The sequence below is a fragment of the Bemisia tabaci genome, chromosome 6 (genome assembly GCF_918797505.1).
Source record: "Bemisia tabaci chromosome 6, PGI_BMITA_v3".
In the NCBI taxonomy this organism is placed as follows: Eukaryota; Metazoa; Arthropoda; class Insecta; order Hemiptera; family Aleyrodidae; genus Bemisia; species Bemisia tabaci.
Window position 1 is genome coordinate 29,609,505 of NC_092798.1, and position 24,227 is coordinate 29,633,731.

Sequence of the window (24,227 nt, forward strand, 5' to 3'; positions counted from 1 at the left end):
ATGGGGATAAAGTGTTGATTTTTAAGCACTCTCCGGCAACAATGGTGGTGTATGTCCTGACTTTTATAATGAGAATCATAAACGCAGCTGCTACATCTCGCAATGTGATTTTCAGTCCCACATTGAGACAGAGATATGTACGACAAAAAGAAAAAAAACTATTTCGAAATAGCACAACGATGCATCTGGAGCTCCATGACTTTTATCATGGGTGTGGCTATTGGTGCTGTTTTTCTCAAAGTATTTTCCGAGGATTAAGAGGGACAGAGATAAAATACTTTCTGTTCGTCTTTGTGTTTAAAAGTAAAATGCAATAAAGGAAAATACACTTTAACGTTTGATTAGCTCTGGAAAAACCTCTCACTCATTGATGTGAGGCCTTGAAACTTGGAATCTAGAAGAAAGCAACTCAATCTGGGATTGAAGAGGTGGTTACGTAAAACTAATCATGGAATCGGTGAGAGAGATGCGACACATATGACAAAGTTTGGCAAGTACTTCATTTTCCTAATTTCTCCTTCTAGAGGAGGCGCATTGAAGTGCCACTCAATAAGAAGCAACACGTCCATTAGCGGATCCAGCAAATTGCCATCATTGTTCTTCTCCATTTAAACCTATGGAAATGTATCGATTCTTGGAGGGGCCAGGTGCTCCGACGAGAATCGATTATTTAACATAGGTTTAAATGAAGGCTATCCACTGTTGCCAAATTGCTAGATCCGCCTCTAAACATGTTGAATAATGTTTCCATTAAGATTTAGAAATATAAAATACTATCATTATCCATACACTCGACAGTTTTTAGGTACGAAACAAAATGAAGAAGATGTAATAAAAAAAGTATTATACTAGATGTAAAGTGATAAAAATGAATTTGATTTGAAAAAGTTCAAACAATAACTGAAAAGAAGCCCTTAAAATTGAATCAAAGCAAAGGAAACGGACATGAGGGGTATCTGCCAATAGGCCAAGCGTCGCGTCGGACGATAATTAGTAAAAAACTCGTGACACAAGTTTTGACCTCTTAGGTCGATAGCCTTACATGCACTTACACGGGAAATGGTCGGCTGCCATGCTGTAGCGTGTGCCATCACGTGGCAGACAACCATTTTCCGTGTCAGTGCAGATTTAATTCAAAACTTGTCACGATTTTCTCACTAATATCATCTGGCTCTCGGACTACAGCTATTCATGTATTTTTTATTGCTGTGTTGCCTGAAAAAATGACCTCCATGGAAGTCACTATAGGTAACGCAACCGCTCATAACATAATATAGGGTTCCTATTTCATAAAGCTCAGCGACCATTTCCACTAATGTTTTTGAAAAAATTTTACTCATCACCAACCACCGAGTACATTTTGCGCCATTATAAACTAGTGAAACATTATGAACTAGTGTTGCACCAAACAGCACATCTCTTTGAGGGAAAACTGTGCTCAAATGAGCTTTGTCCCTCTGTATTGAGATTTTCGGCTTTATGCTGAATTTTTAACGCACGTTGACAAAAAAACTCCAACGCAACTGTATAACTGTATAAACTGTATCCTGAATGCAAATGCTAATTTTCCCAGTCGACGCAGTTCTACGTCGAGCGCGCACGATAGATTGTTTTAACATAAAACATATTTTTAAATGGACACAATATAAGAGCCAAATATATGTAAATAATACGCTTTTAAGTAGCTACTGAACGATCTTAAAATGATCCATCGGTGGAAATTGCAGATATGATTGGTACTGATGGCTAATTGGAGATCGCATCCCATGCATGTTTAGACATTGGCGCACGCATTATAAAGACATTTAAAAGCTTCGTGAAAACATGTTCTGTGTTGTAATAACGATCAGCAAAGCCGGCTCATTAGCCGCCCGTACCAATTAAAGTGGGGTTGTGCTTACAGGCCATGAGTCAATCGAATAGAGGATGGGATGTTTATGTCCAGCTTGAAATCCACGACTCAATTAGCAACAGACTTTAGATGCTGTTAAGGGACACTGCAATAATCACATGCCTTATTTTCTCATATTTAAAAACCTCCTCCATCCTCTTTATGTTTGCAGAGATGATACCCATAAAAACGATACATTTGTCAAACTCATACTTTCTGAATCGTGTATCTTAGATATGTAACGATGTAATGAGATATACGAAATACAAAACGAATCATCTTCGGTGAAGATACAGGTAATGTCAGTTTATCGAACATCGATACTTGTATTTGTTGCCACTTTAATATCTTCGAAATTCCGATTCCTCTAATGGACACTATTTTATTGTTACAACAAAATTGTTCATTCTTAAAAAATTTAGCGCGATTCTTTGTCTGGTATAATTAAAATTCAAAGTGCTCAAAAGTTTAAGTAGTGATCATTGATTACTATTGCCATGCAGTTTGAGGCTGAATATGTTGCGACCTGATGTTTTGATGATGTAACGCTTTTGCATGAAGTGAAATGTGCTGTACGTAAGTGTTGATTCATACATTTCAAAATTTTTACATCACCATCGATGATTGAGGTCCAAATTTCAAATATCTTATCACAGAAAAACGTTTTTTTAATATGAAGTGGAGATTATGGATAGAAAACTACGTATTCTTCTACAAGTGACGAGTGGCGATTCTTGAAAGCTGGCACCATTGTTTTTCCTGCATTTAAATGTATGAAAAACAGTCGATTCTTGGTCCGGCAGCTACTTCACCTAATCGATATTTCCAATGGATTTAAATGGAGTAAAAAACAGTGTTGCGAACTTGCAAAATCGCTACTCCATGTGAACATTGTTGAGCTCTGGTACCTCAAAAACAAAGCTGCTGTTGCTTAATTTGGCAGCATGGTTGTAACACTGAGTGACGGAGGACTTCTGCGGGAGCATGCTGGCTTTACATAGATGTTTTATGCAAACATGTACCTGATTATGTCCAGGATCTCATTTAGGGACAGGAAAGGACTCAACACAACATTATGAACATGCAGTCTGTGTAAAGTTCAATAAAAGGACAAAAACAGAGCAAAACGCACTCGGATCAAAAAACCCCAATCAAACGCAGTTTCCAATGTTCTTTACTCTAACTCTCTCTCCCTTGATTCGCTATTACTTGAATTAATATGCAAATTTTTTACTTAGTTTCAGATAAATGTCTCAATAGTTTTAATTCCTTCTACTGCGGCTTTGGTCAAAGAATGTTTTTTCTCGTGTTATCTATTCGGTCGGAAGAGGTAATTGGCTCTAAGTACAAATATATCTCCATTACCTCAGGAAGACATTTGACCTTTCAAACAATATCGAACATTTTTTAACACGAACGCTCTTTGCCTTCCATAAATTGTAAACTTGAATACTAATGCGTGCCATGGCTTGATTTGTGTAACTTATCGAAATGGTCTTAGAGTCATCAATTTTGTCTTGCGTTAGATTTAAAGCCTGTGAAAAACGTCTGTAATCTTATCAAAAAGTTCCTCGGTACTTTAAAAGCACGCTAATTTTATTTGAGCTTAATTGGCGTTAATACTTGAAGGGCTTGGAGGGCAAGGCGCATTAGTGCAGTTTTTGAAAAAAATAGAGATAACAATAAGTTCAAGTAAAACTAGTCTTAATGCATGTTCGTTAAATTTTTAGCGAGGCTCCTAAAGTGCCTGTATCAAGGGTTTATCAGTGTAATTATACACCTTTTTGCTTGCCCTTTGATTTACGCGCTTATGAGAGCACTTTTCGATGGGGCTTAGGAGTCTCAGCAGGTCTCCATGGCAAAAGTGAAAAGTGACTCAATTCCACCAACGTCTCCTCTTGCTGCCAAGTCTATGGGAAAATTTCAGCATGAAACTTTCCTAGGTACGCTGGACATACTGTGCTCATCATGTAGCTCTTGGCAACCGAGATGAAGCTGATAGGATACGTGCTCGTGCATGCTGCGAGCGAGACGCCGAGACGCATGCTGTTGATGGCAACTGTTAAGCGTCGACGCTCCAGCGCTCAGCCCCCCTTCTCCCAAGAAGCAGCGAAGAAGCAAAACTGTGCTCTGAAAAAAACGGCCTTCTTCAGTCAAAGTATAGTTCTTGCATGGAACAGTAGGGCTAGGGGCTTCATGACGTATGCAGACTTTGACTTGGGAGTCTGTCAAAATTAATCCTGATTGTTGAAATTGATAGACAAAGCTATAGACAAAGAAGACAAAAGGGATGTGAAGGGATCCTATAGGTTAAAATGGTTGGTTCCTATATAGACTAAGGGAAATAATTCAACACTAACTAGCGGGTCTCTCGGAGGTTGCCGTTACTTAGTCTATTATATACTTTCTTTGTCCATCGCAACCACCCGCTTCTACCAATAGGATATCTTGATATCCTTTTTGTCTGTTTTGTCTATAGCTTTGCTTATCAATCTAATATTCTACACCCTGCGGTGGGCTGATCATTAAAATTAATAAACAAAGGGAAAATGAAGCAGTCCTAATAGTTGAAACAGGTGGTTGCCGTAGACTAAGAGGGAGCAAAAGGATGGACTGACAAAAGGGTCTCTCGTAGGTTGCCTTATACGTTCGTCTATACTTAACTCCTTTGTCCATTGTAAACACCCGTTTCAACTCATGGGATAGCTTTTCGAGCGCAAAACTACTCCTGACTAATTTTCAAGGTAGGACAAAGTAGGACGGTTTTTTGACCTATTCGATGGTTTTTGATTCTTGACGACAGTCTCCCTCGAAAAAAATAAATTTTAAAACGGCCCCTAAAAATTGAACTTTTTTAATGAATTATGAAAACAAATAGAGTGCTGTTTCAATATTTTTCTGTTATGCTATTTATTTCAAAGAATAATATTTTGATGTTTTTAAGAAGTTGAGACAAATACAACACTTTTTAGTAATATTTCATTAATGACGAACTCCCCTTCCCCTCTACATTTAAGAGCAAATGTTGATAGAATTTTTGGAAACATGGCAACCGTGGTCCGTAGGTAGTGGTACAGTTGGTAGTCGGTAGTCACCGGTCGGGTAATCACTGCGGAGCTCGTTTCTCTTGGAGTCGCCGATGTCCGAGCTGCAACTGCAAGTCCCATTCAGTCAGTCGGCCAGACTCCATTCGCTGCAGCGTCTCCCACTATATCGCTATCACTGTTACTGACTCTTCTTTCTCAGCACGGTGCGGTGTTGCCGTCTCAAGTGCATTCGATCATATCTCGCCGATGAAAAAGTCTTCAAATTTGGCCTCGGTTAGACGGGCTGTTTCTCAATTCACACGAGCACTAGTAAGTTAGCGAACTTATGCCAATAGAAAAATGTTAGACTTTCCGCATAAGAACCACGGGATTTTAAGCAACTTCAGGAAAAATTTAAAATGCACTTTTTTTTCGGATTGGATCGAACGCCAAATATGATTGGTGAAAAATGGTATTCTTTTTTAGGAGTGCACGCCTTCTAGGAGCCTTGAACCTCCTGCGATGATTTTTAAGAATTAAACTAGGCCATTCTTGAAAAACCGTGAGGAAAAAAGGCGAATCAATCTTCAAAAGGCATGACAATAATTTTTCCCCCTTTTACAAGAGAGATACGCAGAATTTGAAAATGAGGGGGTGAATGTAAAGAATAAAATATTCGATTTCTATGATACCTATTGATGATATCGATGATATTGGAGTATATTCTTTTTTTTCCTTTTGCCCTTCCTCCCTTGAAAAGAAAGAAAAAGGATACGGAAAAAAATAAGCGGAAATGCTCTGATATCAAGAAAATAATTCATAAAAAAGAAAAATTGAGTTGCTTCACGGTAATCGAACGCATAAGGTGTGCCTTTCTCGTTAATTGTTTACAACCTTCGATACTAATGAACAGGAAACAAATATCGACTTATACAAATGCGAAAACTTACAAGATGAAGGATTAAAAAGAGTAAAGATTTTCCAAACGGCTTTTCACATTACATCTTCCCTCCTGTTTGTAAGGGATGCGACCTCGAAGGTGAATCAAAACTAGACAATTCGTAAAGATTTTGCATGAATCAGAATTTCATTTTGTTCTAGAGGATGCGAAATCGTCTTCATCTCACTAGCACTGACAAAACCACGATGAAGTTGTCAGTTTGTGATAGTGATGATTAGGTAGGTATTTTTTTGTCATCATTCAGGACAAGCATAGAAGTTGGGTGTAAAAATACACGAGAATAGTAATCTGTTGCGCTTTTGCATCGGTGTTACAACTCATTCCTGGTTGAAAATCATTAGGGTTAAGCTTATCTCTTTCTTCCAGCGCAATTCGTTGCAGTCGATTTCAATTTCGTGCAATCGTACTTTTCTGAGCAACAGGAAAAAACCGTCTATTACATAATGTTTACAACTAAAACAAGCACAAGTCTGATGACTGCGTGCATTAGTGAGTTCTGGGCGTGAATTTTGAGCTGAATATTTTCAAAAGCTTGGTCTGCATTGCAGCGAATAAGTCTCTATGCGTAAGGACATTTTAACGATCAGAACATCTGTAGCATTTAACGTGCAAAAATCCAGTAGGGATAATGACTACATACGATTAAAGGTTCACGCACTCTTTCTTTTTTGCCAAAAATGTGAAATTTACCTCGTTATTTATACATAATGCTTTTTCTGAAAGCTTTATGAGCTAACCATTCGAGAGACTTAAACGCTTGATTAGGAAAAGATGAGCCAAATATTCCTAAACGCAAGTCCTTTTCTCCGTTGTCATATTACATTTGTGAAGGACTTATACGTAATTTCTTATTTAAAATCAAAATTTACAAGTAGAGCAACTGTCAAAAATCTAAAAAGAGGCTTTCATTGTCGTTAAAATAAAAAAAGAAAAACACCTTCAAGATTTTTTTACCTTCAAATCCAGGATACTAGCAATTGGTTTAAGACTTGAGTTTATTGAGAAATTTGGGTCACTACCAAATATTTCGTGGCACGAGAGTGTCAAAAATACGTTGGATTGTTCAGAGGCAAAAATATTTCTCCCAATTGTACGGTGGGCATCGCAAATCGATTATTCGACTGACCTCATACTGCCACAATTTCGCCGATGGATTGAAGCGAGATCAAGTTTAATCGGTCTTGCGGTTAACACCAAGCGCCGCTTAGAGTGTGTCAAAATGAAAGAATCAATTAATCCTGCCCGTAATATATCGGGTTTCAAAGTTTTACCGAACCACACACACACCAAACGTGCTACCAGACGGCCCGCGCAATCATTACATTGTAGGCTGGTTGGCGCCACCAGCTCGTTTCTTTAAAATTTTCGCGGTTTCAGTTATAACCAGTCATCCGCGGATTACGTTTTGGCTTCAGGAAAATATTTTGCGTTTTTCCTCTAAGTGAAAGAGATTACAACAAGGACTGGGTAAGTTTCCGAACAAAAAGAGTTGAAATGAAAACAGTACGGCCGTGCTAAAGATGAACGCTGAAGGAACATTCGAGAGTTGCCCAAATTGTTTCAATAAAATGTTTATTTTTGAGGAAAGATATAAATATTTTTCCTTGAAATTTTCTGGGATTTTAGGTGACCTTGCAAACAAAATTATTCGAAAAATTGAAAGGAAAATATTCATGAGTTTACCAGGAAATTCGTGTTTTATCAAAGGAAATTTGGCGACGCCTAAGGATTCATACGGCGTTTTTCCTTAACACAGCAGAGTAGGTACGTATTCTTTTAATGTTAAACCATTTAACATATTTTTGCATACTACTAAGTGTATTTTTTTATGGAATACATACCTCACCGTATTTATAGATTATCCGAGTGGATTCCGTGGAACCAAAGTTCAGGGTTAAGATTATTTCAATGTGGCAGTTTAAATTTTAATCTACATTCATGTACTGTGCAATCAACGAAAGAGATACAAAAACAACGTCCGTCCAAAAACAAACAGAGACGACGGAATGATGTGATGATTCAGAAATCAAAAAACGCGATTTTGAGAATGTTTGATGCAGTTGCGTTGTCAATGGAGTTTTGTTTTCGACGTAAGGTCTAGTTTCTGATGTTACGGTCTCGTGATTGTTTTTTCATTATTTAAATAGAGCGGATTCTTTTCTCGTTATGGGGATTTTATTTCTTTCCAAAAATGTGAATTTTCCGGATTTGACTTCTTTGGGTGATACGTTAATTGTTTGAATATTGCAATTTCTACGTTATGACAAAAGCTGGCATAAATATATATCATCTCAAGAACGGTAGTAATGAAAACAAAAAAAATGCAGTTCTTTTTTAACGTTATCCCATGAAACTCCTTGGGTCCTGCATAAACGGTGCAACATGGCCGGAGCGGCTCTTGCATTATCGATCATAATTAATTGATCAGCATTAATATTGAATGGGTGATAACTTTGATCGGTGAATCCGTGATCTGCGATTATGCGCCCCGCCTCCACCCCCCCCCCCCCCCCCCCCCCCCGGTTAGTGCGTTCAGTGTAGAGACAGAGGTGCTAAGAAATGGGACGAACATGCGGTGCATAAGAGACACCTCAAGTCCAAGAAGATGTGTTATCAGAGGAGTTGCGGCTTGGAACGTTTCAATGTTATGGATGTTGCTTTGAGACCGCAGACTACGCTTGGAGTTATTTTCTCTTTGAATCTCGGCAAGCTGGCTTCGAGATTTACGGACGAAAGTGCCTTTTCTGTATGGACTTGGTTCGCGAGCTGACGGTTGCGTGCCTTTAACGAAACTTTTTAATGTTCTGCATGCAGCAATGGGAGGTCCTTAGTATGGTGGTGGTGTTAACGTAATTTTGTGATTTCGACGAAACCACGTTTCCAGTTGAAAGCTCATGCAATGGTATGCTTTAAAAAAAAGTTTAAGCTATTATGTGTGACTGGATAATGGATTCTGACTTGTCATCTAGTGACCAACATGCTTTTAAAATAGTTACAGTAACAGAGCCAAAATCGTCCCTAAAGAGATCCCTCTAACTTAAGCGTCAGTGGCGTGTCGTGCTTTGCGATATATAGATTGTTATGCCATTTAAACATACGGAAAAGGATCGATAAACAGGGTGTTCGCAGCGAACACCCTTATAATCGATTCTTTACCATAGATTTAAATGGCATAACAATCGATATATCGCAATCCACGCCACTCCACTGTTAAGCGTATTGGCGTTATGGGCTTTTCTCTTTTGGATCCAATCCTTCTTCTGCTGGTTCTTCCACAATCTGTGGAATTCTAGAGTGATTTTGGACTGGTATTTACGTGACGTATATTCTGCAGGAAAAAATATTTCATTTAACACGCTTCGTGGGTACAAGTTACACGATCATTTTATATCACTTAGTTAGCCCAAAGGCTTTAATTAATTTACATACTCAAACATCGTTCATCAAATACCCCCTCCTAAATTACCCTACTTGTGCTTAGTCTTGCATTGATTAAGCCTACTACTCGCCAGCACACCCACCTTTACACCTGACTTTACTACTGCATTGAGTCATTATTGCCACATTTCCGTAGCGACATATGGAATAATGTTAGTTATTCGGTACGAATGGTCTCCTTTGACGCAACATTTTTCTTCGTTGAGGAGAAATAATATTCTCCGATTTATTGCGTATATTGGAAAGCAATAAATCGCATTTGGAAAATTTTGAAACAATTGTTCGATTATTGAAATAAAGTATAAAATCCTTAGTTATTGATTTTTCGTGCAAAATCTGTCTACATACGAATTTTTTTATAGACTTTTTTTATTTAAGTACAACGTAACTATTATAAGTATTTTCCTATATCTATCTACATGATTTAAAACTAGACTAATTGCATTTGTACGAATTTATCTTTAACATTTCAACCAAGTTAATGTTTTGTTAACATTAATTCACTTTACATCAAATATTTGCTGCTTCCGTGCTAAAGAAAAACGTTGTATGAGCCCGCAGACGTTGCCAATTTCCGTTGAAAAATCGTGAATTTTCAGGAATATAGTCGTCCATATATTCCTACCGATTTTTCGGAGAATTTTGTTCGTAGTTTGGTCTGAAATGTCTGAAAATTTCAAGGAAAAATGACTTTAATTTTCTTTGGAAATAAATATATTCTGAGAAGAAATTTGACAACTTTGGAGTGCTCATACGGCGTTTTTCCATACCACGGCAGTGTAAGTCCGCGGTTGTTTTTGCGGCTTCATGTATTATTTGCTCGTTCACAAATGTTTGTCTGTTTGGGCAAAGAATAACTGCAAATATAGATTTAAATTAGTATTTGCACGTCCGTCAAATATGGCGAACGATTTCAGACTTGTTTAACGAACAAAAATATTGTCCTCTTAAATGATCGACTGTATGCATACCACTTCAACCTAAAACAAGTATTTACTATCAAACAATGCCTGTTTATAATTTACTTACTACAGTCTATTATTAGAGACTCATTGAACCGTTTGCTTCAAGAAAAAACATTTTTGGGGGGATATTTTCTTTTCATGCGATTGATGGAAAAACAAGTATACACTAAAAAAATCCCAAAAGAACTTTCATTGAATAGTTTTTGAAAAGGAGGTTGTTCCAAGATATATCCCAGTTTTTGAAATTGAATTATTCTTAATACAATTGGACATCTTTTCATTTCTTTACGAGATAACTTGATTTTTTCATTGAATCAAACGGAATCCTTTAACGGAGAAATATTTAATGGAAGCAACTTTTGGCCCAAATGGAACATTTTCTCAGTTTGGCACAGGGTATAATCAAAGATCCGACCATTGGCAAACCGTGAATGATCGATTATCGATATTTCCCCATTTCAAGCTATGGCAGAGAATCGATTATCGAAGTGTTCGTTGCGAACACCGTGTTCGATTCTTTACCACAGGTTTAAATGGCAGATCAATCGATGTAAAAGCACGCCAAGCAACTGGATCCGACCGAGAGACTAACCGATAATGAAATATATTTAATCGCACCTGAGTCTTTCGAATCCTCGCCTCTCGCAACCCCGCAAATAAGCTGAAATACAGAGCAACTAGATGAGGGTGCAGAATTTAGGCTGACCACAAAAATACCTTCGAACAAAATAACCGATCTAAAAGCTAAAGAAAGGCACGTCAAGCGTGCGAAATCACAGAAGTTGGTGTTGCGGCTTTTATTAGGTCATTTAATAATAATTGCTCCACAATTATGTCACCCGCATTAAACTTGACTCAGTTGGCCCTTCGTCTGAAATCCTTTCACCTCTGCGGGCGAATTGGATTCTTTGGAGGCGCGAGGCCTGTCCCCTGCTCGTGCCCCTTGTCAGTGATGCCACTGTGAACCAAAAAATGTATATTCTATCATACCTTCCCCGGGTGGTAGTTGCGCTCGTAAACTTGGCAATGAAATTCAAAGATTTTTTTTTAATGGGTCCTCTATGCGGTTCTTGTTGTCTTTGTAACTGACGTTAAGTATTGAGTAATCGGCTACACTACTCATTAGAGCTGAAGTGGACGTTTGATGGATATTCATTTTTTAAGCAAAATGTTGACCTTGAGATTTTATGTTCCTCAGTTTTTTAACCTGATTCGTCCTGATGAGAATAATATTTGACAAGATCAACTACACATTTGAAAACTATTATTATAGTTCTTTACTGAAAGCACTTTTCAGTGTATGAATATATAGGTATTGTTCGACAATTTTTTCAGCTTTTTTACTAATTTATCTTTTGTTCTTCTCTAAATGGTGCCCAAAAAAGTATTTTAGCATAATTCAATACATCTAATCCTTATGAATCAATGAAAACATAATGTTTTTTGCTAATACCGATGCAATTTTTTTAAAATTGTTTTGCACCCAGCATTAAAACCTGATAAAGTCAGAAAACAACTTAAAAGATAAGGTTTTATAACCAGGTGATGCATCCCCCCCCCCCCGTTTTTTTGATGAATGGTTTAGAATAGAATGATTAAATTTGTTACTGATATTATATTATATTTTAACCAAAAATGTATTTCACTTGCGTATATTTGCTTATTGAAATGAACTAGACTGAGACACTCAATTAGAGTTACATATCACCTAACTACGTAAAATTATCAGCAAAGCATAGATGGATCCTGCTTTGTTTGAGAGAAAACTCAAACTTAATGAGTGATTGACATAAAATTATTTTCTCTCACCTGTACAGGGTATTTCCTATTCAAATGGGAATAGGACATGTAAAATAGATTTCAATTCACATACGCCTGATTTATTACTGAAAAAACTTATCAGATTTGCCAAAATCTAATCACATATGACGAATTGTGAGCTGAGGCGAGTTAAGAAATACGGCCAAAAACGACGATTAAAATGATTACAGGAACCCGGCATCGCAAAGCACTGGTTCAATTCTACTGTCTGCAGTTTTGCAAAACTGAACAAAAAAAGACATGTTTTCCATTGATATACGTCGACTTTGGGAGCGATTCGACAAAGCAGCACTTAGCTGAAGATGCGCTCTGCGCCGGTCCCGAACTATCGTGAGCGGGTGCCCTGTGTCAAAATTACCCAACGCGGCCAATTTTTCGTCGGGGCAATCCTGTAATTGAGTTGCTCATCTATGGCGTCCTGACATTACGCGGTTACGAAAATCCGATTAGGAAGAAAATTGGACGTGAATTGGACGTAAATTCACAATTAGTCAGAATATGATTTATGAGCCTCTTGAGCACACACGTTGTGTAATTTTGCGGCTTCTGCTCTCCTCGCGATTTCGGTGCGAGGGTGCATTGTGATTGTGTGAACAATTGAGTCTACGCATCAATGTAGACACTCCGTCAAGCAATATATGATAATTCATGATTAATTTGAGGAAATTGAATAATACTTTCGTTTTAAGGAAATTTTGCATAATGCTTTTGTAGCAGTTAACATTGAAGAATTATTAAAAAAATAAATATACCATATTTAATTGAGATAGTGGCACCACACCACTGCACAAATGTGAAAACTTTAGCACAAGGGATCGTTTGCACAAGTACTTAAAATAGAGTTTTGGCGGAAGAACGGGGAATTAGCGATTCAAACGAGTATCTCAATGTAGAAGTCCGTTTGATAACGAAAAAGCTATCCATTTTTATAAGTCCAATTTCGACACGGTACATTCTTTAAGGTTATAAAAAGAAAGTAGCGAAATTTATCGCTATAATACCAGATTATTCCCGTCCGTTATTTTTTAAAAGGAATTTTTCAAAATTTCCAAACAAAATAGTTCACCCTTATCTCTGTAAATTCCGCGATGATTCCTCTTTCTTTGCGTATGTAAAATCATTTCATTTTTTAAGAGCATAGGAAATTAAGTGTTATTAGATGCAAATTTGAACAGGGTCAAATTGCATAATTTAAGCTGCAGTACACCAATTTTTTTATAAAAATAGGGCGTATTTCCCGAGCTGCTTCCGGCACCATAATATACTGCGTTTTTATAATCTATCCATTCGATGAAGTTTCCCGCAAGAAGTGCAGTTTTGTCGACAATTATACGTTTTAAACATGTTTTCGCCGCAGTTTATAGGTTAATTCCTAATTTAATTTAAATTAGACCTGAAACGCAGCCTGAACTTTTCTTCTATCCATTCGTTAAAGTCTCTTAAAAGGAGCGCAGTTTCAATGAAAACTATACGTTTCAAAAAAATTTCTTTGATTGCTGGTACGCATTTTTTTGAAAAAAAAAAAAAAACCGAGCCTCTACTTTTCTATCCATTCGTTAAAGTCTCTCGCAAATACCGCGGTCGCACTGAGCACAATCATACGACAAATCTAGTTGGATTTTGACATGACCTTTTTAATATTGTGCATCTGAACTTGCTCTTGGCGTGCTCTGATAATTTTTCTAAATCTGTTCGAGATAGATTTCAATTATATATCGATCTCCTCGTAATTTTACAGAAAATGTAAGTTTCTAACGTTCTCCTGCATTCCCCATTCACCAAAATTCTATACCTCACATTCCTTAAAATTTGGGTCATTTCCAAAGAAGTTCTCTATAGGACTCTTCACTGGGAAAAAAAAACACATTGGATCTAGAGTCCACACTATAGAAAACATTGACGAGAAAAAATACTCTTGATTCAATCGGATTTTTGCTTGAATCAAAACGAAATCCGCTTAAATTAAGAGGCTTGGTTCTTGATTTAAGCTAGATTCTGATTCAATCAAGAGTACTTTTTCTTGTCGATGTTTTTAAGAGTCTAGACTCTAGATCCAATGTGTTATTTTCCAGTGTTTGATGTGTTTGAGATGTGGATGAGAAGAATGTTGTTATGAAAAAAAATTGGTTCAACACAAAACACCGCAAACGAACATCGATGAAACCACCAACGCTTCCTGCTGAGGCCACGAATAGAGGGCGCATCAATTATGGTATAGGTCAGGGGCATTTCCACTCCACTTAACGGGGAGGAGATCGAATGCGAAAAATGTTTTAATTACTCAGCGAGCCGATCGAAGAGTGAGTAACGCGTGAAGCACATACAGATCCATGCAACTTTCTAAGCGGCGGCGGCGCTAATATTTGCGAAGCCCTTGAGCCGCATACTTTTCCTGGTCTCGCGGTCCTCGCTCGCAAATTAATCGAAAGTTGATCATGCTGAAATTAACCTAGATCCGATTTTTTTTCTCCGCCGATTAAATTCGAGTAAGTACCCGCGACCGCGGAGATAAAAACGCGGATAGAGCCGCACCAAATTGCCGCCAGATATGTCGACGGCGAGCCGGCCACGATTTCCATCCAACTCGATTTCGAGAGAAAAGAAGCTCGGGCTCAGCGCCGATTTTCGTTGCCAGCTTTTCACCCGGAATCGTCGAGACCGAGCTTTGCGCCGGAGAAAATATTGGTCAGAATGGACTGATTTGGTGACTACGTCATTTAATCACACTGGAAAAAAAAAACACATTGGATCTAGAGTCCAGACTCTTAAAAACATCGACAAGAAAAGATACTCTTAGATTCAATCGGATTTTTGCTTAAATCAAAAACCAGCCTTAATGTGAGCGGATTTCCTTTTGATTAAGCAAAAATCTGATTGAATCAAGAGTATTTTTTCTTGTCAATGTTTTCAAGAGTCTGGACTCAAGATCCAATCTGTTTTTTTTCCCAGTGCGAGGTTGCCACAGAATTTAGAAAATAAAATTTCCCTGACATTTCCCTGACGTATTTTGGTGAAATTCCCTGAGAATTGATGATATGCCAGATGGTTAAAAATACATAATTAGAAATAGTTTTTAGGCTAAACTTGTTGTTCGGAACGTCAAACTCGTTATAGAGTGCAAATAAAGATGAACTTACTATTTTGTCCCTAACATTTTCGGACATTTCGAGGTTTTTCCTGACTTTTCAAAATTCCCTGACATTTCCCGGTTTTCCCAGTATTATATATCTACATAACAGGTCAATGTAACAGTTGGTCCACCAAAAAATTTCACTTTTAAAATATAATCAGTTAGTTAATGCTACAGGCTTACTGAAATATTTATATTCTCAAAGAAATTCACTACGTATAAAAACGACAATTCATGGTAAGGAGTCTCTATACTTATTTATCACATCCAAGCTTCATGCTCAAAAATTAATACCGTTTATCGATTTGAATAAGAATCTTTATCCCTCCAAATGCCGCATTTTATGGCTATATATTTCATTACGGGAATAAAAGAGGTTGCTGCTGCACCATTGTCAATAAATCCTATATAATGGCACCTTGCATAAAATATGAATAAATAAACGACTAAACGGTGCGAAAAAGGAGGATCACACAGAAATATAGGTTAATGGACCCCATGATTTATTTACTTATTTTTGCGGTGGCTCAACCGCATTGGCAATCAATGGGAATGATGAAATTTTCGCCCGCCTACGCCTCGCTAATTGTTTCAATGTCAACGGCAACGCGCCGCTCCGCTGCGCTACTACGACGATTTAGTGTGTTCTTACCACGCTTCACTTGCGTTTCTCAGGTGTCGAGAATTATGAACGGTATTTTTACGCATATCACCTATCTGAGAAAAGGAAGTAAGAGTGTCCACTGTGCTACATTTCATTCGTGTATGTTTCCTTTTACTCTGTGGCGTGCACTCATTTTAGCTGCTTACTGGGACTCTGAACATGAATTCTTGGTTCTACTCAACTGTCTTCTGAATTTTGTTTTAATTATAAGCTAACAGGTTTCATCTTGTAACATTTTTAGGACCATCAGCCGCTGTTCCAAATTGTAACAAATTATAACTCACTGGAGTGAAGGAGATGACTGCTTCGCATTGGAAATATTTAGAACAGATTGAAAAAAAAAGTTTAAAAAGGTGAAGTTTTTGAATTTAGGGTCCATGAAAGTTTAAAAGGTGAAATTTTTGAATTTAGGGTCCATGAGAGCTGATGGCATTTTGAACCTTTTTTTAAAATATAAGTACTCTCACTTTCTAAATTTTAAATTTTTCTCTTAAAAATAAGCCGCCTACTGACCCGATCTCCAAGTGATTTTAGGCAATGGGCAGGTAATAATCGTTTTAATCCTTCTGCAAAATATTTAAGTTATAACCTAGGTCCTTCAAAACCTCGGGACGAATTTGAAAGGGTTGGACGAGGTTGTAGCACTTAAGAGGGCCTCCCTCAATGATAAGTCATTTACAGGTCGACGGACGGGTTGTGGCAAGTTCCACTATTTAAAGGGATGAAAATACATATGTCTCTTCATATACATATACAAGACTGTATTGAACTTCGTTACTGTACCGCCGAATTTCAAGCTGAAAAGTGAATTCCATTCGTCATTTTCGACTAGACGTAAGAATTTTAAACCAAAGCCTATAACTCAACCATACTACTCAACCTAAAGGGTTTTAATTATACTTTCCCCTCCCTTTTGCAAAAATCCCATTACAGAAAAAGGTGTTGAAAATGCTAATTTCCTCAGTTGCTAAAGGGGATGCAGATGCACTTACTCGTAAAGTTTCCACGTCCGGATGAAAAATTTTAAGAGAAAAAAAAAAATTTCACTACATATATGAAAGTAAAAGTAATTTTTAACTTTTTCCTGTACCTTGTAAAAATATGAAGACATAGATGGCCGAGGAAAATCCATTTCTGAAATACATATTCCGTGGCGCACACATCACAGAAAACGATCGGACACACTTTCAAACAAAGCGCACACAAAACTTCCGAGACACCGGTCGAGGGCGAAAAAGACTAAAAAGGTAGCCGGGCGGTAACGGTAAAGGCTCAAAGGAACTTGGAAATCGCGACGCGCATGACGATCACCGGCGACGGGAGCACGGAAAACTCGGGAGAGGAAAGTCACCAAAATTTTCAAAACATGGTCGGGAAGCGGAGCTGGTTCATGCTGGGTCGGTACGAGTTTCACAGATGGCGATCGCGGACTCACGGCTCGTAGTTGCAACTTCGCGACATCCAACTGACTGATCTCGCGGCGGCGCGGCGCCCAGCTACTCGCTCGGCCCGCGTCGCGACGCCCGACGCTCACGCTCCGCTCCGGGCCCCGTCGCACAGTAAGCGAATTTTTGCGATCGAATGTCATTCATCAAATGAATTGATCAGTGCTGAGTGATGCCGATGATCGGTGATGTCAGGAACCAATCAGAGCTCAAATTTTTTTCCTAAATGAAATTAAGAAGAAAATAAGAAAACACGAAACACTAAAACACAGAAATTGCGAAAACACCAGACTTGAATTGACAAAACACAACAACAGATAGAGATGACAGAACAAAAATTTTGGTGAGAGATGAAGTTTCTGACATCGATTGCATCAATTCAAAAATCGAATTCAAGTCCCGAGGTGAATTCGAAATTTCAAATTGATGGATTTCAACGGTCTCTGGTGAGACCAACGAAGAAGTCGAATATCATTGAAAAAAATGCACAATCGTCGAATATCATTCAACGGTGAATGATATTCGATCGCGAAAATTCGCTTAGTAGATCCAGTCTATTCGAGAGGTCGGACAAAATTTGGAATTTTTAAACGCTTATAACTCCATTTATACAAAACTTTGAGGTTTTGAAAGAGGTTCCATTGGTTTCCTCGTGAAATTGTCTTCAAAAAGCACCCCTTGAAGTTTAAAATGTGACGGAATAAACATCAAAAGTTGCAGTTTTAGTCAAAAATTTAATGTCCGACCTCTCTTATTGACTCGATCCACTGTGCGATGTCGCGACGTCCGTTGCACAAGTTCCTTCCAAGTTCGCCGTCCCGCGCCGCCGCACGCCGTTCATGCAACCCGCATTGCGTCGCGCCGGAGTCCTTCAGACACGGTCGAGGACGCCTGAAACCAAAAGTTAGCCGCGTTTTTTCGTATTGAAAGTGTGTTTGCACTGGTGTTTGCTGCTTTCAGAAGGAACCTAATCGAATACTTGTTTAGGCAACGGATCATTCGCTATCTTTTCCGCATGCCCGCAATGAAAAAAAAAAAAAAAAAACACAATGGATCTAGAGCCCAGACTCTCAAAAACATCGACAAGAAAAAATACTCTTGATTCAATCGGATTTTTGCTTAAATCAAGAACCAAGCCTCTTAATATGAGCGGATTTCCTTTGAATTTAAGCTTGAATCTGATTGAATCAAGAGTATTTTTTCTTGTCAATGTTTTCAAGAGTCTGGACTCTAGATCCAATGTGATTTTTCCAGTGAACCAATTGCCTGCTCTTGTTATCGTGCACGATGTCATTCTCACATTCCATCTTTTCACGACAAGTTAAGGTAAATGATATGCGTTCTCCTCTCAAAATTACCGTGGACTTTTGCCAGAACTCCATTTCAGGTACCCTTAGAATTTCCTCAATCCTTCTCTTATGCTACAGTCCCTCAACCTTTCAAGTTACAATGCTCCACAGGATGACACCGTATAATACTTAAAATTTTTCTTTGGATTTTGGGGGATTTACAGCGTGATCTTGTAATTTCTGAAATTAGTGCTTAATTTTTTGTCTGTGAGGAAATTAAAAATTTGACATGAGGAGATGAGCCCGGATTAAAAAAAACTAGGGAGGTGAGGGAAATACCGTTGGTTTAGCGAAACATAAGTTCTCCTCACTGAAAATTGTTTTTCTTGAGATAGTATTTTGACTTGAAAGCAGGCTCTTTCTTGTCAACAAAATTTGGTTTTTTGAGTTACTTCTGTGCAGATTTAATTCAGTCATTTTTTGGTTAAAGAATCGTTGTTTTGTTAAAATTAAGTTTAAGTTAAAAACAATAACAAAGAACGTTTATCGTACTCGAAAAAAACTGACTCACAATCAGTTAAATCCGCACGGATTGAACTTAAGAAAAAAAACCAAATTTTGTCGACGAGAAACGACGCTTTAAGTCAAAATAATATCTCAAGAAAAATTGTTTTCAGTGTTTGAACCCAGATCTGTGACGTCTGATTTTGATGGAATCACTCTTCAGAGATATCGAAACTATAACAGTGACAGGAGGAAGTTGTCCCTATAGATTAGAAAAAAATTCACTTTTATGGATTGTCGTTCTTGGAGTATCCAAGCGGAAAGCACTTCCTAAATGATGAAAAATAATATTCACAGCTGATTTATCTTGCAGTAGGGCGGTAGTGTTGGATTGGAATCGGTGGCGAAGCGTGAATGATCGATTATCGATAACTGCCCTTCTGAAGCTGTACTAAAGAATCGATTATTAAGGTGTCCGCTGAGAACACCCTGTTTATCGATCTTTTTCCATGGGTTAAATGGCAGATCAATCGATGTATCGCAAAGTACGCCACACCACTGATTGGAAGTGCAATCGTTCATTTATTTCCGAGCAGCGCTACCTAATTTGTGAAAGATCGTTTGTCAACCTTCCGCTTATTCTACTCTGGACGCTATTCGTTTAAAGCGTCCGGTTTTAATTGCTTCACAATTATGACCGGCATGGAAAATAAAAATATTGACCAATTAATCTCACTCACCCAAAACTGTACTCATAGAAGGTATGATTTAACCGATATTTTGATCCAACCGCGGTTTGTTTAATATCAACCTGCGGGCTGATTGTTGAAATTTATAGACAAAGAGAAACAAGAGGGATATGGAGGGATCCTATTGGTGGAAGCGGGTGGTTGCAACGGCCAAAGAGGGTAGATAATAGACTAACTAACGGCAACCCATGAAAGACCCTATAGTTAGTCCATCATTTTCTCCATTAATCTATAGGAACCAACCATTTACACTAGTATAGAATCGCTCCATACTGCTACATACACTACAGTACAGTCTGTATTGAATACGTTGTTTACAAAATATGTCAAATGACGTTTACGGTGTTATTGCATTGCACGGCAGTATATCCTCTCAATTAGGTAGATCTCAATGCACGCGTAACAGTAATTGAAAAAAAAAAAAAAAAAAACCACCGCCTCAACTATCAATCCACGCAGTAGGTCAACATCAAAATTGGTAGAATGCGGAATGTGACATAGAGACTTGCACCCAAGCCACCGACATCATTATACAATCCGTCCGCAAGTCGTTCGAAGGCTGAAGAAATAGCTAGTCCATAATGTATGCGTATTTAATTGAGCTCGCATGGAGGTGAGCAAAAAAGGAGCGAATATATCTTGATATGAATGCGAACGGAACCGACTGTTAAGAGGGTACGATACCATTTATCCGTCTTGAATGAAGTTGAAAAAATGGATCAAAGCATAGAAAAAGCAGAGGAATCGACTGATTCTATCAAACAGTACTTGGCAGTGGCGAGGCGTGAACGCTCGATTATCGATATTTCCCTACTTGAAGATACGGTAAAAAATCGATTATTGAGATGTTCGTTACGAACATCCTGTTTATCGATCATTTTTCATAGATTTAAATGACAGATCAATCGATATATCGCAAAGAACGCCACGGCTCTTGGAGGGGATCCAACACGCGATGGGAGATTTATGGCAACTATTGGGCTATTGTCACAATTGTCGAGCTTAAATGCGAGTGGCTCAAGTCCAAAGTGTGATTGGGCTCAACGTTCCTGGTAAAATCCGCGAAAAGGAGAACTGCGTGTCAAAAAGGTTATACAAACAATGCTGCAACAAAAAATGGTAAACCGGTATTAGCATAGTACTGTCCTCGGCGGTTTGTGACTCAAACTATTTAATGCTTCCCACTAGAATGGAAATATCCTTTCAATGAAATGTGTATCCATGTGTGATCGAATGTGAATTAACGACCGGGGATTTTATTCTGATTGGATCGCTGATTCTTGACGGAAAAAAATCTGACGAAAAGAGGGTTTGATTGGATCCTTTGTGGTAAGAGATGAAGAGGACGCCCAATTAAAGGGAGGATGGGAGCTTTAACGACTCTTATTTTCCGACGGTTTAAATAAAAAAGTGTGCATTGCAAAGAAAAGTGCACGTTAAAATTGAAATACACACTGAAAAAAAATTCTCGGCGTTTTTACCACGGTCCGTTGGTACCTTTACCATCTCACTTTTTTTACCAATTATTGGTAATTTTACTAAGACAGACTGGTAAGCTTACCTGAAAACCGGTATTTTTACTGTTTTTTTTTCAGGTAAGAATACCATTTTTATTGGTAATCAATTCCCGGTAACTTTGCCATTTTATCTCGGTAATTCTACCACAGTCGATAAAAAATATTGGCGTTTTTACCGGGGTCCAGTAAAATTACCGAGAAAGTCAATAATTTTACCGAGATTTCTCGGTAAAATTACCAATTCCATAAATGGTAATTTTACCAAGAAAAAACTGGGATCAAATAGAATCCTGAATTCTTGGTAATTTTACCCTTTTCTTAGAAAATACACCGAGATTTTTTTTTTCAGTGCATATCAACGGTGAAACTGGAAAAATTCGCATCTCTTTTGTGGAGATTCGAAATCGCCGCTCCTATTTTATTTTTTAAAAGAAGGCCGAACCAACATCACGGCTTGAAGTTTTTTCAGAATATTCTTCATAAAGAGAAGAAAAATCACTAAATTTTTTAAAACTGGCGTTCAGTAGTTTTCTATGTAGAAAATAAAATATGTTTGGAAGTCTGCAACGGCGCAGTTCGCGATGCGCATTCCTGCAGTTTCATCGACGATATTTGATTATTTTTTAAAATTTTTGTCCACGCGAGGAATGGCAAGAAATTTGCATGATTTTATGGAAATTAAATACTCTTTTTAAGAATGCTCACGAATAAAAATGTTCGTTAGAAGTGCTTGCGACCTGAATACAAGGATGATCCTAAGTTCTAGGGACTGCCCTGGACTGATGTAAACTCAAGCTTGAAAAATAAAAATTCAACAACTTTTCTCATAATCTTTTCGTCTTACTCGTCTTTTCACAGGGGTGATCTATGTCTTAACCTCAGCTAAAGGTTAGAACGTTGACGCGTTTTCTAAAGTCAAGGTTGCAGGTGTAGACTGCGTATCCATCCTCTCAAAATAATTACATCACCGAGCTAAATGTCAATTAGAAGAATAGCGATTTGTAATAATTACGATTTGCACGCTGTATCAAATGAATGGCTGTTTGATGAGCTCTGCATGACTTGGTTTGCTCCTCTCTCTCTCCCTTTTTTCATTAATGGAGATAGGCACTTATATTACTGCCGTGCATGATTTTAATAAATGCAATCATTGTTCTCAACTCTCTTCGTCTGAGCCAAGATAGTGAGCTCTGCAGCCAAAATTTAAATGAAATTCTCTCATGATGCGATAGTGTACAAAAGCACGATGCAAAATGCAAGATGCAAAAGCACGTTTACATCAACAGAGATCAGAATAGAAACTTCCTTCTTTTCATCTTGGTTTAATAAGTTGCGTGTGACTTGTCAAGTATGTAACGTGTTGAGATCAAAACGAGAATTGAACTTTCCTAGTCAGATTCAAATTTACTGATACGTAATAATGATTTTCCGCTGCACAACAGAGACGTCTGGACTTTGATGACAGTTCAGGACGCAACGAACTCAATAATAATGTAGGAGGACTAATGTAGTATCGTTGAAAAGTTCCTGCATAGCGCTCAAGGAGGAACCAGAAAGTGGTAGACTTTTACTTTATGTTGTACGCAAAATGTATTTAATTTTCTGCTAGTTCAAGTATAACTGATGAAAATATTACTTTAATTTCCCAAAAATTGAGATGATAAAAATTACGTTAAAGTTCCTTTGTATAATATCATTACCAATCCTGGTGTATTTGGCGGCAAAGTATGAGGGTGACTGTTCCCGGATTGAATTGAGGATCGCTCTTGAGATAAGAGCATTAAGGGAAGTTCTTACATCAAAATCCAATTTTCAAGTGTCGGTTGACGAGTAGAAAGTGAAACAAATTTCAGGAATAATTGAAAAATCTGTTTTTCTCCCATCTTATTAGCAACTGAAGCTCTGATTAAAAAATTCAACTGCTAAAAAAAGTGACCGCAATGTTTGAACGTAGATTTTACAGCAAAAAAAATGCTACTTTAACCACCATTGTAAGCTAATTTAACCACGAGGGTGGTTAAAGTCGAATTTTTTGTTGTAAAATCTACATTGAAACATTACAGTCACTTTTTTTAGCAATTTAATTGTTCAATCAGCAATTTAATTTTTTCAGTGATAAGCAGTGGCGATTCTTGAAGGTTGGCAACAGTATTTTCCTTCCATTTAAATGCATGCAAAACAATCAATACAGGAGGAGGCAGCTTGCCTCACCTATAATCGATATTTTCAATGGATTTCAACAATGGAAGAAAAAAAAGTTGCCAACTTGCAAAATCGCCACTGGAGTTAAGTACCTATAACTCAGTTAATTTCACCTACAGAGTGAACAAAATTGAACATTCATTAATAAAAACCTTGCTGACCCTGAGTCACCTTGCATATTTTTCTCAGATAAAAACCGGTAAATCTCAGACTAACTTTCTTTTCACAATTCCCACCCCCACTAACCGTCGGCAACTTTATCAAGACTTGCACTTTCATTGCAAGTTTTAGCATTAGATCCCTGTATCTACCCTCACGCGCGGAATCTGCTGGACAGCATTGCAGCGGCAGGGTCATCGCGCCGCTCAGAACCGGACGGGCCCGTTGCAATAATCGAAGCTATTTTCTAGTATCGGCGGCAGCACATAAACAAGGGAATTGCTTCATTAGCCGATATTGAAACCGCAGTCACACTATCGGCTCAACTCTGTGAAAATACACACGCACATTTTGCTCTACCTCACGGCCTCACGCCTCCTCCCGTTGCAAGACAAGACGTCACTCATATCGGACGTAAGGGCGTATCTTGAATCCCGCATGAGCCCTAGAAAGCATAGATTCATAT

General features: G+C 38.0%; 1 protein-coding gene across 1 annotated transcript in view; it reads right to left on the reverse strand.

Moving 5' to 3' along the window:
* Cda5 (Chitin deacetylase-like 5) overlaps positions 1 to 17,416 on the reverse strand; it is a 293,628-nt gene extending 276,212 nt beyond the window's left edge. Inside the window, exon 1 of the mRNA XM_072301460.1 lies at positions 16,987 to 17,416. Coding sequence (XP_072157561.1) covers positions 16,987 to 17,059 — 73 coding nt within the window. The 5' untranslated portion in view covers positions 17,060 to 17,416. The remainder of the gene's footprint in view (positions 1 to 16,986) is intronic.
* Between the last annotated feature and the right edge of the window lie 6,811 nt (positions 17,417 to 24,227).